The 19,678-nt window shown below is 37.5% G+C and overlaps 1 protein-coding gene across 4 annotated transcripts in view; it reads right to left on the bottom strand.

Annotated features, from left to right (window-relative positions):
- Positions 1-19,678, bottom strand: part of VEZT (vezatin, adherens junctions transmembrane protein) — a 54,754-nt gene that overhangs the window by 11,528 nt on the left and 23,548 nt on the right. For 3 of the 4 annotated variants that reach the window (XM_034062784.1, XM_034062786.1, XM_031043712.2), the window contains 5 exons: positions 17,880-18,055; positions 14,868-15,143; positions 9,682-9,831; positions 3,858-4,005; positions 63-394 (listed from right to left, as the gene is read on the bottom strand). In XM_034062784.1, coding sequence (XP_033918675.1) covers positions 63-394; positions 3,858-4,005; positions 9,682-9,831; positions 14,868-15,143; positions 17,880-18,055 — 1,082 coding nt within the window. The remainder of the gene's footprint in view (positions 1-62; positions 395-3,857; positions 4,006-9,681; positions 9,832-14,867; positions 15,144-17,879; positions 18,056-19,678) is intronic. The other variant, XM_034062785.1, reaches the window with a different exon arrangement.

The raw sequence follows: 19,678 nt of genomic DNA on the forward strand, positions 1-19,678 counted from the left end.
ATGACTCTATGTATCTGCCTTCTTCCTACCAGCGTATTTTCTTGATTCATGTGTAAACTTACTCATTGAGCAGTGCCTTGAGATGAAGCTGCAAGCTGCGTACTGCTGTCTGAAGACTGTTCAGCTCTCTTGACTTCTGCTTTGTTCTGGTTGGCCATTCGAACCCCGACTGATGCTGAGTTTCAAAGTACCGATAAAACTCATAGCTTCGCTTGAGCTCCTCCAGGCAGGCAGCATGTGTATGAGGTAGGCCTTGAGTCACATCAGACAAAATATGATGAGGCAGCCGTTCAGGGGAGACCAAGGGCTTGGGGGATGCGTTGGCTGGGGAGAGGAGCAGCACCAGCCTCCGGAAGAATTCTGAACTCTGCCCTACCCAGAGCTGAAAGAGGACCTGCAAAACAGGGGAGGGTTAGCTCTGTGCACCTGGAAACACAGCTAGCCTCCAAAGTAAATGTACAGATACACATGGGAAAACATTCCTCAGCCAGAAACAAGACCTCTGAAAAATTGCGAAAATCTGCTGAATGTTTCTGTAGGGTATCCTAGACCATGTGAGGCTCAGACCTCATAAGCCTTCAGTGACTGCTAGTTATTCAGTGAAGGATATTATATGCAATTATACTTAGAGGCCTAAACCCCCATATTTCTCATCAGGCAGCTCCATTATTTGCTATAATCTCCACATACCCTAAAACTCATAGAGGACTGCCAAAATTCCAGTGGTGCCTAAAACATTTTCTCCTTTATGATGCCAAGCTATCATTTCTACAACCTACTGAGTATTGCTCTGCCCCACACCCAACCTTGAAACACAAGTCTAATTGCACTGAACTTCATAAAAAAACATTCTACATCTGAAGAAAAGTGAGCTGATAATTTTTATTCCACCAAAGTGAAAATTTCAGCAATTCCACTAAGGAGGGAAAGGCTTGTAAGAAATTAATTGATTCACTATGTTATATATGGTACAAAAGAGGTAAGTTCCTCTGGGAGCAAGGAAACCCACTAGTTCAACTTCTTGAGAACTCTCACTTCCAATGCAATGAAAAGGCCTGTTTTCTTAGTTTCAAGGAGTCTGTTGGCCCAGTACCCCATGACAGAACAGTAGAATCTTTTATCTCCAAAATGAAAAGGAAAGGTTATGACACTTTTCTCTGCAATACAGCCCTTATTAAAAAGGATCCGCTGTAGGTATGAGGTGTAATATGAAATCTGTTCTCAAACATTCCAGACCAAGGAAGACAAAGTAATTATTCATCATGCTTTTTTTCACCCCACCCCCCTCAGCTGCAGAACAGGACTAAGAATTAACTTGTTCTGAGGTTTTGGACCTACAGGATTGGAAACACTATATTTGCAGTTTTGTACTCATACTACTGTGGACAAGTAGTAGTTTTTTCCAGTGTGTAAACAAATCAAGAGCAAAACATTCAGAACAGTAACATAAAAGATTAAATGCCTTCAGATAGATGTGGTTTGATATACCACAAGGGTATATCAAAAATACTTGGACGCAAACTAAAAAACAAAACCAGAAATTTCAAAAGAAAAAAGATAATTCTTAATTTACAAAAGGTGGTTACGAGAAGAAAGAACACAGAATGATACAAAATTAATTGGGGCACACATGCAAGACTGTAATTTGGCTGGCTGCTAAACTGGAAAGCAAACAAGTGGGCAGCAATCATCCATGTGTCCCTGAAGGTGTGGTGCCCTGAATAGAGAGTCAAGAGCTCATGCTATAATAAGCACAAAAGATGACCAAGCCCTTTCACCAGACATAAGGCAAAAGCAGTGAAAAGTAGCACAAAAAAGTAGTTGACTTCAGCAATTTATAATAATACAAAACCTACCTGAAGAAAGGCACAATGATGAGAGAAAAGGGAATTCCAGACGTGTTTAGGGTTGCAAACAGCTAGCTCCGCCAATGACTTCTGATGATTTTTACTGACACTTAAACTTCACCCCAAATATCCAACTGGCTCTCCTCAGCTTGAATCGTTTTTATTTTCCTTAAGCTAAGCATTTGTACTCTTCAGATGGATTTTTTTCCAAAGACAAAGTAGCCAAAAGACACAGGCTACATTTGTCATATGGCCTAGACATGGGCTTGAATGAAAATTAAAACATTAACTAAATCTGGATACACGTCTGTGTTCTATCTGCATTTTAATATAAATACAGGTTCTCTCAAATGAAAAGAACTTAAAGAGGACTACACATAAAAACAGGGCTCACAACATAAATATGTCCCAATGTTATCAAAGTATATCAACTTTATTATCTATGCATGAATCTGCTTAGGACTGATTTATATTAATTTAGCTTAGTTCAACTACAACACACACAGCCATCACTGTCTGAGTTAATGTAATCTGAGATTTACTAGCATCCCAACCAGTTTATCTAAAACCGATTACAGTTAAATTACTGCAAACTGCAGGTAATGACTTAGCTTATAAGCTTGGGCACTTCTGACCAGCTTCGTGTGCTTAAAAAGAAGTGGATAATAAATGGGCTTTCATGGTTGCAGTTAGAATTTCAGCTCATGAAACAGCAAGAAAAAAAAAATCTCAAAAGCTTACATCTGATGTAGCTCTTAGCTTACAACTAATTAGGCAAAGCCTCAAAGCTTGGCAATTGCTATTACTGGTAACATTTACTGTCAGAACAAAATAAGTCAAGGTCTAGGAATTAAGTGAATAAAACGACACAAAAGCCAACCCCACAGAATCACAGAAGTCACATAATAATGGAATTTTCCATAAAAAAAATAATGTTAAAAGGGGACTGTCTCAGCAGAGAATTACTGGAGTCTTGAAGGCTTGCATTCAAATTAGATCCTCTTTCCAGTTGCAAACATTGACTCATGCAAATTAAAAACACCTAAGAACTCAAACCAAAATAGATTAAAAGGCCACGATATGGTTGTTGTTCTGTTCAGTTAAATGTTTTTCAAAGATCAAAGAACCACACTGGCTCATGGCAGCAGGGGTTCAAGCTCGTGATTTCTACTCCTTGGTGTAACTAAATGCAGCTATTCCCTGTGGCAGTTACAATTAATTTGTATTTTCTGATGTATCTCTTTACTGAAGTCAGGAGATTACCTAAAAAAGATGTAAGTACAAACTTGGAAATCATTTTATTCAGCTGGGATCAAGTGCAATCACAGAGGAAAAAATATATGTTTAAGAATGAGATTGATCAAGCTGACTATAAAACACTGACTTGAATTTACATGATTTGCAGGAAAAAAAATCCTAATGTTGTATTTGGGTTGTTCAGCCTGAAGGCAAAAAGGCTCTGGGGAGACCTTTGAGCAGCCTTATAGTACTTGAGGGAGGCCCACAGGAAATCTGGAAAGGGACTTTCTACAAGGGCATGTAGGGACTGGACAAGGGGGAATGATTTTAAACTGAAAGAGGGCAGATTTAGATTACATATTAGTAAGTTCTTCACTATGAGAGTGGTGAGACACTGGCACAGGTTGCCCAGAGAAGCTGTGGCTGCCCCATCTCTGGCAGTGTTCAAGGCCAGGCTGGATGAGGCTTTAAGCAACCTGGTCTAGTGGAAGGAGTCCTTCCCCATGGCAGTGGGGTTGGAACTATAGGAGCTTTAAGGTCTCTTCCAACACAAACCGTTCTATGATTGTGCAACTTCTCTTCAACCACATGCAAAAAGAAATAGCCTATATGCCAATAAATTTAGAAATACATGAGACTGATTACATCTTCTCCTCATTGGACCATGTTACTACAGGCTAATACACAGAAGCCACAGAACTTTATGACAACTGAAAGGGATTTTCACCAGAAGCCTGTGTGGATGTGTGTTGTCCTTCTCAGAGAGGTTACCTTGAGTGCAGGCAAGCTGAAGCCATCAGTTAGATTGTGTGCCTCCTCTTCAGAGACCTGCTCTTCGCTCAGTCCCAGACCCAGCTCCTTAAAGGGAACTACACAGATGTAGCTGGTCACGTTGTCACTCTCCGAGTTCAGAGGGTAGGTTTAGCTGGAGTTAAGGTGGTTAACAAAGCAACTTCCCATTAAACACACAGAAAAGGAAAAAACCACCTAATAAGGTTTCTTATTTCTGGAAATTTGTGTGAAAGCACTTACATTCCACCCAAATCCACCTGAATCGCGTTCAATTGAACATTTTGCAACCCTTATTCAGAGCACAAGTTTTAAAGGCTCTCAGGAGGATGACAAGACACTGATAAAATAGCTATGTGTAAATACAAACACACAAAAGACCCCAAAACAGATTGATGAAACATCCCTGCATCCCTTTCAAGTAAGGAAAATATCTTGAAATATTAAGTTTCCAAGAAGTAGCTCATGTCCACCTTAAACCAGAAATCATATATATATCAGAGGAAAAACACTTGTGCAATTTTAAGTCTCATATATATAACAGAGGAAAAACACTTGTGCAATTTTAAGTCTACAAGGTAGCCTATGCTATAGAACAAACTCAAGATGATGGGAATTCCCTGAGAGTTCTGTCTGTGGAGGGGCTGCTCACAATAACTGGTCTTTGACATGCCACATAGTACTGTGAAGAACAGGAGCTCCCAATTGTCATACCATTAATTTTATTGATTATATTGCTGTAAAGCCACCATGATCTCGTCAGGAACAGCAGTAAACTGTTATCAACACCATTCAGCACATTTAAATTCTAAGTGAGAAAATGTACATTTCCAGTCCTCAGAACTGCTTAATAAGTAGGAAGCAAACACTGTTATCACTGAGACCAGAAGACAGATAAAAATAACTCATTGACTAGGCAGCATTTATTTTAAAACAGCTCTAATTTTAGGCTAATCTCATGCTGGGGAAGGAGGAGAAGGAACAGTTCAAGATTTCTGTGCCTTTTGGATAGTTATCCTGTCTCAAAACAGTAAAATTTGCTTTAAAATAGGAACTTAACAGTCATAAGCACATTTGCTCCACAGAAATACATATATATATATAAAGCAAAAAATATATAATTTTACATATATTTTATATAAAATATTTAAAAAGCAATATATATATTTGTAAAGCATGCATGAAAATAAGGCTTTAATTTAAAATATTTGTATCATTTATATTTCAATTTGAAAACTGAATGCTTTCATCTCTCGGTACACATAAAGCCGATGAGAAGCACTTGTCTAACTAATTTTTTCTGAGGAAGCTACAAGTCCCACCCGCTTTCACCCCCAAAATTTTCGACGTGCTAAATTCTCATAAGATTGATTTTGTACAAGTAGTTTGCTCAAGAAAATTTTTATCACTTGAGTAAGAGCACATTGCATTAAAAAAAATCATATTCTGTGTCCTAGAAAAGAACAATGCCAAGTGTCCAGGTTCTAACCAAACACACTTCTCTCTAATTTATCCCCAGAAGAAATCCAGGAAGAAAGAAGCCTATTAAAGTGTTCAGAAAAAAAACCTGCAAGGAAAATTAATTAGGAGCGAATATTACTGTTGCCACTAATAGCTACCTCACATGACAGCTATCTATTGTCAATTAACCTGACAGCATGCCCAGCAGATGGAGCACATGAGATGAGGATGGTAACTCTGTCAGAGATTGAAAAGTTAGGTCAAAACCCTTCAGGACCAGTTATCTCAGAGACTAGTTACATTCCTTGTTAATCTTTTCCTGCAAGAAGACATTTCCAACAACATGAACACCATTAAAAGCAGTGTGGACACGTGAATTTCTAAGTCATACTAAGAAAAAAATTCCAGGCAACATTTTAAATGAGTGGTTTGACCAAAGGAGCCCCTTATCAATACTATGTCTCAACTAGGGGTTCCCAGCATACTCCAGCACCTGTCTGCCTTGCCTTCCACCACTGCAGACCTCCCACCCCTATTACTATGGGACAGATGAAAGCAGAGAACTGATTCCATATCACCATTAGCTTCCTAAGGAGTAAACCTCTAGAAAGTTTGAGCACATACACACAAACATATACACAAACACACTTCCTTCACACACTTTGCTCTAAAACACAAGTATTTTAAGTGCTAATGTTTTCTATTAAAGCCAAAACACAGTAACTAACCTTAGGTTAGTGAAACTTTTTCTATGTCTTTGTGAAAATATTTCATTCATCTGTTTAACTTGCATCTGTTATTAGCTTGGGAGAAGAAAAGGCAAAACTACTTAATAATAAACTGTCAAATCCAGAAATATCTGTACAGTGACTGTCTAAGCTCTGCCAGGAGGCCATTCTTATTTGTCTACAGAAAAGCGAGAACAATAATGTACCCCTGTATGTAGCAATTTAATATTCAGACTTTGCTCTTCAGAAGCATGTTCCCATCTAAAGATCTAACAGGAGGGCCTCACAATATCCTTGAGAAATCCAATATGCTTTTTTATGAACTTCTCACCTGCTCACCAGGCAAGAATGGATGAGCTAAGCATGAACACACTGGCGGGTCAAGGAAGCAGCATTGCACTGCAAAATGCCCAAGTCTCTTTACTCAGGCTTTCCAGCATCAGATTTCTGATTTAGGCTTTCATGACCCAAAGAGGGTATTACTTTTTGTTTAGCTTCCTGTTTTCTTGTGTGAGCATTCTCTTTCCCAAGTTAAAAGGTATGTGTTTTTCTAACATTTCATGATGCAAGAACTAAATTTTTACAGAGGAGAAGGAAAAATGTTTCACTAAATTTACTAGAGGAAATTTGCAAATTTCCCTGTGCTCAGTGCACCCCAAAGACATAAAACATATATGTTCCACCTTAATGGGTTAAGATACAACTCATTTTAAAACACTGCTATCCAATGTCTGGTTTTGCAACACTATGCTTTGCATGCAGAGAATGACATAACAAAATTAAAGCTTTTTTAGCTTATACAATCCAATGCCCAGGTACTACCTATCAATATAATTCAATGGAAATGCACTATCACACCATCTTGCACCAGCTGAAGATGAGACTATTAACATAACCCAGTAAAATAAGCTATAAAATTTCCTCCGTTCAGTTTGCATATAATTAAACCAGTGAATAACGCATAGATTCCCATGACATGGAACTCACAAGACTCTTAAGTATAAAAATATTAAGCAACTAGCATGCCAACTGAAGTACTGCCTGAGTTATTACACAATTCAATGGAGAGTGCAGAGATCTGTTGAACTAGTAGTGACCAGTCTGCACAACATCCTGTACTTAATCCAAAGCACCTAATTTGAGTTTAAGCCTGCTATATCCTTATCTTCCAGATTAAAAGAGAAATACTCTTCTCCCTTCTGTTCGTTCTATGATTTTGAGCAATGTACTCTTTCCAATATGAACAAAATAGAATAAGAACACCATTACAAAATGATGAATTGTTTCTGCAAGTACCCAACTGTCCCTTCACATAAAATGTAAGGAATATGTCTTTCCATCTCATTAGATTACTGGTCCACCAAGGTTTGATAGAAATGTCTGGTATAAAGCTAAATTATAATTCCATCTTTTTTTGTTTTATAGGAACAAATTTTAATTATGACAATAGTAATTTATTCTACTCCCTGAAGGCAGCTGTCTAGCTAAAAAGGGGCACACTAGCCACAAGCAAATACTGGTAAGCTTCTAGTTTTATTGAAGCAAGTAAAGATATCAAGTTGAGAATATCTTCAGCTTTTTTGTAAAGCAGAACTTACTAAAAAGAACCGTAAAAGTCAGAATTGGCATCTTATTTCCAGATTTTGGATGGAAGTTCCTTTCCTTTGATTTATCAACATTCCTTCCCTTCAATTTATCACATCGCTCCTTTGTTTAATTTCTCCAGTTCCTTTTTCTCCTTGCTCTAGGCCAGATTTCTGCTAACAATCTAATGACAGACAAGGGCTTTAAAGTTGCCACAAGTGGCAGCTGTGAATGCTTTTGACATGAAGGAATCTTTGGCCCCTGCAGTGTAAAAGTTCTATTCAATTTCATGAGGCACTGGAATCTATTTGAAAGATGCCCCTTGCCGTATATACCCATGCAATACACATAACATTTACAGGTGTTCATGATACACAGGGAAATATTCAAACTAAGGCAACTTGGAACTACCTTAAAGCTTCTTTTAATTATCCTGGTGGGGAGGAGGAATCCTTTACTCACCTTCCTTACACTTAAGGTCTTTCCTTCCAGTTTTCAAGCACTGCAGAATTGGACCAGCCTGCATCTCAGCTCACATGCTACCACTAGTTTTGCTACGATGTTCTGCACAAATACAAATTCTCTTTCCTTGTGTCAAGAACCTATATACATGCAACTTCCATAAATTTTTCAGCCATTTATTTCTGCTGGCCCTGACTACTGTGGTATCTGTGTGCTAACGTGACATAATGGTACTTTCATCTTAAAATTTTCTCAAAGACAAATCTAAAAGTCAAATTATCCAAAGTAAGCAAAACTTTCTTCTCTCCCATTCCTTAATTTAAAAGCCATTCCTTAAGGTTAGTAGTTAGAAAACGAGTGGACAGTCTAATACACACTAATTTTCCTTGACTTGTAACTTCCCCAGCGACAGCAACAATCTACAAACCTGTCCTAACCATTGCTACCCTTCATGCTGGAGGATACTTGAGAAGGCCATGTTAACTGACCCTGTTTTCAGATCTCTTGTCCCATGTTCATGCGATTCTTTATTATTTCCAAGCTAGGTATCAGTTGCTCTTATTAACCTGCCTCAGTCAGAGTAATTTTTCTTTCTTAAGACACAGCAAATACACCTTATTACTGAGAGCTAAGAGTGAAGTCTTGAGCCCAGAAGGAGGATGCCTGTCCCTACACAAGTTACTGTTTTGTGAAGAAATACTACTTTCCTTCAAAGTAACTGCACATACCAGTAGCTTTGTGTGCTCCCCCTGCATATTTACACGTCATCACTCAGTACATTCATCCATTTGCCGGGCAAGATATATTAGTCTAGTATTATGTTCCAGGAAGACAAAAGAAGTGATTTGTCATGTCAGATTTTCAACACTCTCACTACCACCAGCTTTTGTTTCCCTGCGCATGTGTTCTTCCAAATCACCAACATATCTGTTTTACTTTTTTGCTATAATTCAAGGTGAAGACATTGCTATTTTGTATATAGTACTGGAAGTACAATAAACACAGAAAAAAACTTGACGTGCTAACATTAAAAAGAATGTATACAATTCACTAAAGAAATACAGATGACACTCACAAAATGGAATCTGAACCAAGTGTTCTGCTCTGATTCAGAGTTGAAACTCCTCGCTCTTAAATGTGCCTTTTGGCTAACTAATGTAATCAGAATTTCACCCAGCTTGTCTGAAACAGGAAATCAACTTACCTTTGAACATGAGGTTGCCAAGTGAAAGGCCATATCATTCAGAGAAGAGGCTATTTTGGCACAAGGGGAAAAGACAGCTAAAATGAATTACAAAACACAATCCTGAAGGACTCTGAAAAACATTAACAGTGCTTACACCAAGGGCATGGTTGTGAGTAACTGGGAGAACATTTACAGTGCACAGAATCTTCTCTCACATTGCACAGTACAAGCATAAATCCAGTTTACTATGCTACCTTTTCTTTGTCTTGTTTAGGTATGTAATTAAATACTGTAAGTTTCTAGATATACTAACTCTAAACACTGGCACAATTACAGGTAGGTAACTTGGAATATCTGAACTGCTCAGGTTTTGCAAAAAGGATATTTTTTCAGCATGTACAGAGTAGCCAGTCTTGAAGCTCGGAAGTTGGCTCTGACAGAGCGATAAACAGCTTTCCGGAGACCAATAAGATGCTGACTAGGATGCTGTCCAGCTTTATTAAATGGGCAAGCGGCACTGACCCTGTCAAGCAAACTTGAAAAGTAAAATGTGATACAACTGTACAGATGTCCTAAAGTATTTTTAAAAGACAGTACATCAGCTTTCTTATTCCATTACTTAGAAAACTTTTTCAAACCACTCAGTAACTATGAGAGAAAGAAAAAGTCCTAATCAAGCATATCAATGATATGCATAGTAATATATATTATTGTCCAGCATATCAATGACACATTTAATCAGAATTTCAGGTAAGTAGCCAGGATTCACTTGGAAACATGACAGGAACACAGGAAGCATCTGTTTTCTCCAAAGATTTCCTAAATTATACACTAAGAGTGGACAGACCATAATGTTACCTTTAATAAAAAAATACCACAAGCCCACTGTAAACTTTGGAAATTTTAACAAATATTTAACATATACCTCTTTATAGCTAAATTTGTTCAATTTTTTTTTTGCGGAAAAAATGTGCTACTACATATTGTTTTTCATGCAAACCACTGTATTCTTTCAACTTTTTCCATGCTCTCTTTTCCAGGTCAACAGAGGTATTATTTGAGCGGTGACAAAGGTTTTATCATCATGCAATGAATGGCAGCCGTGTCTGTGGGATTCTGATAGGTAAACACATGAAATGTATGCAACTATACAAGCATATTTGAAAATATACTTTGGTGTTCACATATTCAGGCAGATATACCATATAAAAGAAACTGTGCCATTTGCCTGTTAGAATATACTTCAGAATGGCTTTAGAACTGTAAGAAATTGCCTCATCTGGAAATAAACTGGTTTGCCAACTGAGTGAATGTTAAATATGTCTGTGTAACATTAAGCTGTAGAAAAGGAAAAAAAAATTATTCATATCCAGTTATCTGTTCATATACAGTCTGATGCCAAACCTATGACTGAGATACTGAAAATAGTTGCTGGGACTGTTTTTACTAGAGTCAGCTCAGGAACAGACATAGAGTGGGCAACAGGGCCACAGTTAATTGTGATTAACTGTTTGGAGACTGGAAGCCTGCTTCTGCTTTCACATTTCCCAGAGCATGGTAAGGAGGTGATTTCATGTCTTAGGCCAGTTAAAAGTGAAAAGCATATGGGGTACCTGGTAAGACTGAGGTGGGCTGCTTCACTGGGAACTATTTCTGTAACCTATCTGACTGAAGAGCTGACTAAGCCAGCAAACCTGACCCTGCTGGAAAAATGTCAGTCCTACTGCATGTGCTTAGCTGGACCATGCTGCACATTGACCGGGAGGGGAAACAGCTTATCGCCTCACTGTCAAATATGAAAAGCAATGCAGCCCACCCAGTGAGCAAGGCTGAACCCATATCAGCATGTTAAATATGATTAACACAAGGAGATTCATCCAAAAACTACAGTAAATTGAATACGCAAGCCAAAATACCACATTAAAATGTCTGTGTACCATATTAAATGATGTGAGTGATATTGAAATGGTTTATATAACATCTCATAAAGTACTTTAAAATCTGAATAAAATAAACCCAAACTGCGTTAATTTCAATTTCTAAATGTAAATCTAAAATGCTAGTCTTGCCATACATTTCACTAGGGAACACAGCATGTAAAATACATGCCAATTTTTAACATTCCCCTAGCTTTTGAAGGTAACAGCTGGAAGTGTTTATGTATAAACTCTCCCACCAGTTTGTAGACTCAAGCCCTGGGTGAATTGTCAGAAGCAGGCTCAAAGAACAAAATTCCTCTACTGTAAAAGAGAGAAAGAGATCTATGTTCTGCTACAACAATATAAGCATTTCCAGCTCCCATACCGAACAAATATAGCAGAACTCACTAACAGCATGTACTGCCAGTATTAAGCAAAACAATTTTCTCTCCTTCTGGGAGGCCTTGTTTCAGTGGTTCTTATAAAATAATTCTTTTTTTACTCAAGTAATCTTAAATTAGTATAACTTACTATTAATGTCTACGTCAGACATGCCATATCGTTAAACTCCTAATGTTCCATTTATCTTCTATATACTTTAATTAGACTTAAAAAATGTTATTAACTTTGCACACCAGACACAAATTGCAAGAAGAAAAAAAGTTAAGGGCAAATTTCCTCTTTCCTACTGCTCCAAACCATTCTAGAAGTAAAGAACAGTGACTTATCCATTGATCTCACAAGCCAAATTTTAAATAGGCTCTCAACTTACAACAAGCTTGTATAGACACATTAATAAAAGCCTATTATTGTACTCCACCATGAAAGCAGTTCTGCAAAGATGCTATATACATCAGTATGTGTTCATAGACCTTGATTCTAGTTTAAAATATAGTAGAAAGGAAGCATTTTGGAGAAAAGCTAATTATTTCAGTGACAAACAAGGAAATAACTACACAGTGCTTACTGCTGCAGCCTTTCATTATGTATTGCTACAGCTTCCATTTCATAATGTGTGAGACAATGCACATAGTTTCATTACCCAGCGGAGATTCCAGGCTGCAACCCATGATCAGGCTTCATTTGTCTAATTGCAAATGAAACCATTAGACAGAAATAGTGCCATTCTGCCTGAGTATAGCACTACCCTACATTGGCTACACAATTTCTGTAATCCAAACTACCCTGGTGAGGTCTCAGCCATCTCTGTAACACAGAGCTTGTACCATGTAGACATCCCTGAAATGCCAAAAATAGTGTTAAACACTTCTGAAGGCCATTCTGAAATTGGAATATCCAGTTGCCTTTGACAGCAGCTAATATAAGAGGCCTTCTAGTTCCCTTTCTAAGTGGCTGCTGTGGGGTTTTGGGAATTAAGGCAAAATGATGCTTGAATTGGTTAATCATATAGCAGTCACTGTCACAGTAGTAAAACAGGGAACCAGTGGACAACCGACTAAAAACTCATGAAGAAAAATTTAACCTTTACAGAGACAGTCAAATATCAATTAACAAGGGGCAACAGGGTAGAATAAAGCAAAGCCACAGAGATTCCAAAGCATATGTGAATTAGCTTACAAGAACATTGCAATGGACAGTGCAATAAGGAGAAGAAACAGTAGTGGAATACAAGGAGCTTCAAGGCAAAGCTGCAGACCTGGGCTTGCCATATCACTATTTAGCTAAGTACAGCTAGCCAAAATCTGAATTCAGTACTGTTTAAATGTCAGCTTCAGCATTTTTCCACTGACAACACAGTTAATGCACATGCCAAACAATGCTGAGCTAGAAGTATACTAGAACAGCAACATGCGTATCATTGAACCTGCTGCTGCTCTACCTGGTTGAAATCCCACTCCCTCAAGGATGTAAAATGACACAAGAAGATACTCATTAACTTTTAAATGCAACCATTTCTATTACCATGTGCCTCTGAACTAGCATTAAGACTTTGACAAATTTGCTACAGGCAAACATACAAAACTTTGTTCTGCTATGATTTATTGTAGCAAATTCTGGAAGAAAAAAGGTAGCTAGTTTTTCAGATCATGGGTGAAGTGCTATCTCAAGAGAGAATTTCAGGTGCCCTGTGCAGTGGCATCTTTTGCTTATATGGTTGCAGAAAAGAACACTCTGAAATTAGACCTTCCTCCAGGCTAAACCAAACAAAAACCTGTACAGCACTGTCTTCCTCATACTGGATAACTGCTCCAATGAGGATGTTGGCACGGTCAGACTTCTCCCACTCCATCCATACCCTGAAGTCTTTGGAAGAACTTGCCAAAGTTTTAAGTAAAGAGGCTATTAGATCAAGCAACAACTTAAAGACCAGTCTGTTTTCTGCTAATCTGTTATCTAAGATATGTAGTAAAAGAGCAAGACACCAGCAATATAGACATTGACCACAAGTTCGTTTGCTTTAACTCAGGAAAAAATCCAAATGTTTTTCTCATCTGTAGCTTGGACAAGCCCTAACAATAACTTCTTTTAAGAACCCATTTGCAAAGATAAGACTTCCTATTGCTTAACTATATGCTTCTTCAGCAAAAAAAAAAAAACAAAACAAACCAAAACACATAGCTAGGCAGACTGAAGACACGCTTTTGCATTCGAAAGGGAAAATGAAAGATTTCTTCAGTGAAGCATACTGAAGGTATCTCAAGCTAGAAAATTAATTCAAAATGTTAAGTCTACAATTTCAAACTTGCATGTAAAAACATGTGCCTGAGCACAGAATAGTTGGTCTGGCATGAACAAACAATTCCTTTGTGCACACAAGGGAATTTTTTTACTGGTTTTAGAAATTAGTTGACTGAATTTTAGTTGTTGGCACTTCCACCCTCCTTAATTTTAAGTCTAGCTGGCACAGGTACTTATCCAACCATGGGCTGCTATAAGTGAAAAGCATACATGGCAATGAGAATGCATAGAAGCAGGTCTGTTGGCTTTGGGATCATTGCATACACTAAACATGTTCTCATGTCCTTTCACACAGCTAATAGGTGAAAATTGGCAAATAGCTACAAGAGCTAAATAACCAGGAATATTTTCATATCCCTTAAGTGAGATGCAAATTCAGCAGTAAATAATTTCAGAATTTAAACACCTCATCTCTCAAGGAGCAACGTAACCTTTAGCTGAGGTGGGAAATGACCTTTAATGGTCTTTGCTGATTGCTGTGCTCTCATTACTTCAGACTGTTGCTTGTTAAATAAAAATAGAATCAAGATGTCATCTTGCTTTTTAAAATATGAATGATTACTTGCAGTCAGTTTATTTACATAGACTTGGTAATAAAAGATATAACCCCCCCATACAAACCCTCTAAATGACTCCCCAAAATACTTAACTAAATTGATTCAAAACCTATTTCTTCATATGTTTCATTGATAGCAGTGTAGGAGATTTCAGTGACATAAAAGTTTGGTGAGACTTAATTCTCCTTCAGGATGCTAGGTTTTAAACACTGAATTGTTAGAATTTATACATTTAGTATGAATGGAAATTATACTATTTTATGTGAACAAAAAGCTTAAAGTATCACGTTTTTCAGAAATTCCACTTGTTATGTGAGATGGTGTAACCAGACAGTTTTAGAAGGCATCTGGCTTGAATGGATCTGTGTATTAAATAAAGGGAAATATAGACTCACAGGGTAAATCCTCTGGAAATTACTTCAGTCTCTTGAATGAGTCGTAGAGATTTCCTCACGAGATTAGTAAAAGCTCGGCTATTTGCCACTGTTTCTTCCAGCTGGATACAGTATTTTCGCAGGGACATTTGCAGCTTGGCTGTCCTCCATGTGCCCCACACTCGAAAGACTGCATAGACAAGCAGAACTGGTCCCCATAGCAGCCACGATGATTCCTTCCACCATGAGGGAAGCATAAGCAGTGCACTTACAAAGGCAAGAAGCAGCGAGACATCCCTGCAAACAGAAAAAGTATCATCAACTACAGATTCCTGAGGTCAAATGAATGGCAAAATCATGAAGATTCTGGTTGCATTTGACATTATGACATCCTATTATGGGGTTTTTATATAGGTTCTGAAGGGAGCTGTAAACACTGAAAAATATTCCTAGTGGCAGATTTACATGTATATGTACATGATACTACTTGGTCAGCATACTCTAAGGAAACATTTTTCTGGCTTTTTTATGGCACAAAGAGAAGAATAATGTACCACTTTGAAAGGTCAGTTTCTCTTACACATACAACTTAAAAAAAAATAGAAAAGAAAATAGAATAAGAAAAACCTGACTACTCAGCATTATAATCCAGGGTGGGTAGGAACTGGAATATCTGTAATTCCAGGTTCAAGAGTACAGTAGGGAAGGGCATGTTTCTTTTGGTAACAAAATCCTCAAGTAATGCCAGCTTTATTTTTTCTAGATTCTGACTCATTTGACTTGGACACCAACACAGTGCTAGTTTTTAACACGTTTTTATAAAGATGGCTTGTATAATCTTTTTAAATAATTTAGAAGCTCTTCCAAATCCTTAGAGAACAGTTACTGTATCTCAGTAATCAGTTACTTCTCAAGGACATTAAAAAAACTTCATAAAGCTGTTATTCTCACCTAGAAAAATTACACAAAAAGAAGTAACTGCTAGAAAATACACTGTGTTTCACATACAGTATTATAGTTGCATTTTTTAAATGACAGTCCAGAGATGGATGGGATATGGACTTCAAGATGCACAACTTTATTTTTGCATATTTTTTTGAAAGAAAGACATTCACTTTCTTTACCTGCATATCCTGTATTTAGTTTTGGAAGTATTCACAAGGACTATTTTTCCATTTCTAAAATAATGCATGATCTCTGGATTTCTATTTTCTGGACAGTTTTGTGGTCATATTTCAACACAGTTTACAAGTGTTAATTCTTCAGGGCTACTGATAGCTTTCATTAAAGGTCCAGGGTTAAAATATTCCAGATACGTAATTAACTTTAAAAAGGACAGACACATAGTCTACAACTTGCTTGGTACATCAAAAATAAAATCATACACATAGAAAATGAATCACAACAATGAAAGACTCAAAGAGATTTAAAAGCTCACTTTGTCCATTTTTGGTTTCTGGTTAATCCAGATCATCACAGACAGACTGAAGAAGAAAATTCAGACTCCACAACCCACCCAGGAAGCTATTGCAACTCATAAATATCCTTAGAGTTCCAAAGACTTCCCTAAAGTCCAGTCGGAATCACTGGCAAATTAATTGCATTATTTTTCCTCACATCCTTCCCTTTTCCGAACAGAATAAATGACGACTGACCACCACCTTCCTATTAGCTAACTTCTACACATTGTAACACTGTTTCACCCCACCTCAATTTTGTCCATTTTGGCCAAACTATCCTAGCACACTTTTAATGTTTCCAAAAGACTGTATTTTCTAAACTCATTATTCTTGTTCTGCTCTGGCCTGTCTCTAAATTGCGTATGCTTCTCTGAGCGTGGCATCCAAAACCAAATGCTGTAGTCTAACACAAGGCTTAGGGAAACAGACAGAAAACGTAACCTCCTTCATGCTGCATTTAATAAGGACACCAGGATGAGATTTGCCATTTTTTCAAAATTTGCTGAAGCATTGAATTATATATACTCCTCAACCACGTGCAGGTCCTTTTCTGAAATAGTACTGCCTACCCAATTATTAACCACCTGTTTGTTTGATTTTTCCTTCCCAAAAGCATTAGGCTTTCATCTATTGACTTTTCTACTGATTTCAAGATATTTCTCAAAGCTACTTTTGAATTCCATTCTGCCAAAACATTTACAAACTTGGTGTTGTTTGTAAGCTGAGCAATATTCACAATTTTGTAAGTGTACTTTATCATCTGAACAGTTAAAGAAACAATGAATAGTGCTAGGATCAAGACAAAGCACTGGAAAAATCTATTTCAGAAGTTCTCTTGTTTGACAGACAGCATCTGTAATGACATATTACAAGTTAAACAGTTGGGGTTTTAACATGCTGTGGCTTTATAATAATTTTATCTATTTTCCTAACATAGCATGAAAACATAGCACTGGGCTGTGTCATGAGGTATTTTTATTTACTGATTCCTGTCCATTTCTGAGCAAGACCCCTCTGTCAGAACACCCGCTGTCCTTGCTGTTTTTCAAGTGCAGGTGGTAGCCGTTCTGACACTGCTGCAGCAGCTAGCTCCTTCAGTTTTCCAGGATGAATTTCACCAGCCTCTGCTGCCTTGCATGCATCTTCTTTAAAAATGCTTTAGTCTGTTCTGGTATTCTGCATCTGAAAATTAACTGCACACACCTCCCCGATGTATTTATGAAGGCCACAGCCAAGAAGACACTTTTCAATTCAGTCTTTACAATCATGTCTCATTTATCAAAATCACCGTTGTAAAGCTTTAGAAACTCAAGAATTAACCATGTTAGTTCTTCCCTAGAGCACATATTAGGGTTCAGGTAGCTATCTCAGATTAAAACTGACTCTTTCAGTAAAACACTTGAGGAAAAAAACATGCGTATACAAAAATCTGGGGACTAGTGGACCAAAGACTCAACAACCTGAGAAAAAAAAAAAGTAGCTACTTTGTTGCTGCATTTTATATAAAGAACACACAATATATTTATTGCTTGTTTCTCAGTAAATATGGTGGTACATATTCTCTGTACAATACCAAATATTAGGAGTTGCTAGGGAGCGTAGCGTTGGAAGCTGTCTGTTTTCCTGTTGCTTACACTGCCCCGCAGACAGGATACTGGGGTCAAGGAACTCAATCAGTTCCACATCCTCCTGCAGCAGAACTTCCTGTTGCAGGATGGTACGGAGCGTGTCAAATCGAAATCCAACATCCTAGCCACGAATGGGCAGGAGAAAAAAAACAGGCATTAGTAGAGAATATGCCAACTCTTTAAGTTAGTTGAACAAGATAACCCAGATGCTCTATACTTTGATGACAACAATCTGTTCCCAAAGCCTACAGAAATGTTTCAGATATATCACAAGTAGCTACTTCATTTTTATTAAAGCTGTTTAACTTTAAAAACTCACATACTCCCTAGCAGTTCAGACTTGCAGGATGCATTGCACTGACTTTGTGATCAGACCTAGATAGGGACAATACCTGGAAATGTGCCACAGATTATGCCAATATATTTGCGTAAGAATCAGAGAGGTACTGTATCTATCAGAAGGTCACTAATAGAACAGCAAACACTTTTTTTTTTATGTCATGACATAATTTACACCATTAAAAACAAAAATTAGTAAGAAAAAGAGGGATATTAGAGATTAGTCAACAAAAAATCATCTGTGGATACCTAAAAACATTAGGGTAAATGCACTGGACTCAAGCCCTGAGCCAAGACAGTGAAGTCCCCTCCTGCAGTGTCTTTCCAAAAGAACTCAATCCAAACATGAAACAGCATGGGCTTCTGAAGACTACATAATTGCTGAACTCCAGGCAGACTTTAGGGAGTTACTTATGGATTTGATGCCATGATAAGCATTTGCTTTTTTTTTTTTTCCTTACAAGTACAGCTCTTCAAGACAGATACAAAGCTCTTTAAGACAAATCTATCCATTAGAGAAGCCCCCTGAAATTTTTAATTTGCATACTGCACCAAACTATAATTACAAAACAAGTTAAGAATGTCATAACAAAACCCAACAACCACTGAACATGTGCATCTTTACATCTAGCTAGAGTACAGAAGGGAGAGTATGTCTGAAAACCCTCTACTAGAAGCTTTCAACAGAAGCATGACATTTCACAGTACAAAATCTGTTTAGTTCTGTCACTGACAGACTGAGATTCTTTATAAAACTAGAAGATAGCTAGTAGAAAGTTTAATTCCATACATTGATGTCACTTGAGATATTTTGCATTCTGCTTTTAATAGCAAATATTTGTTTGAGGACTGTGTGCAAGAGGAAACTCTGCCTCCTTAGATGCATCCTGTGTCATTTCAGTACCCTACTGTAACAAGCAGCAGGAGAAACATGTTTTCCGTACTCTTTGGTTGTGTCTCCATCTCAAGAAAGTAAAGCTAAAAAAAGCTGTTATGATAATACTTTTGATTCATAAGGGAAGAGGGAGGAATTAAAAAAAGACAATCCATGATCACTAATAGGAGGAAATTTTGTTATCTTGAGATAAGGGAGAAAAGATAGAAATTGGACTTAGAACTCAACTGTTTTGTTTTGAAGCTACATCTGAAGACATTATCCCTACATCACAGCAATAAAAAATAAATCAAAATGCTAACTTTTAGATTCTGGGACAGTCTGACTAATGTGACATTGGCAAGACAGACCAGGAAACTGAAGCAACTGGGTGCAAGTTAAAGCAGATCTCAGTTAAGCCCAGGCTGGAGACTGACCTGGCTGGAAAGTGGCACTGCAGAGAATAGGCGTAATGGCAACATAAAACTATTTTTAACTATGTGGGGTAGAACTATGACTCTTCAGTCTAGC

Source organism: Melopsittacus undulatus, chromosome 5, assembly GCF_012275295.1.
Source record: "Melopsittacus undulatus isolate bMelUnd1 chromosome 5, bMelUnd1.mat.Z, whole genome shotgun sequence".
Classification (NCBI taxonomy): Eukaryota; Metazoa; Chordata; class Aves; order Psittaciformes; family Psittaculidae; genus Melopsittacus; species Melopsittacus undulatus.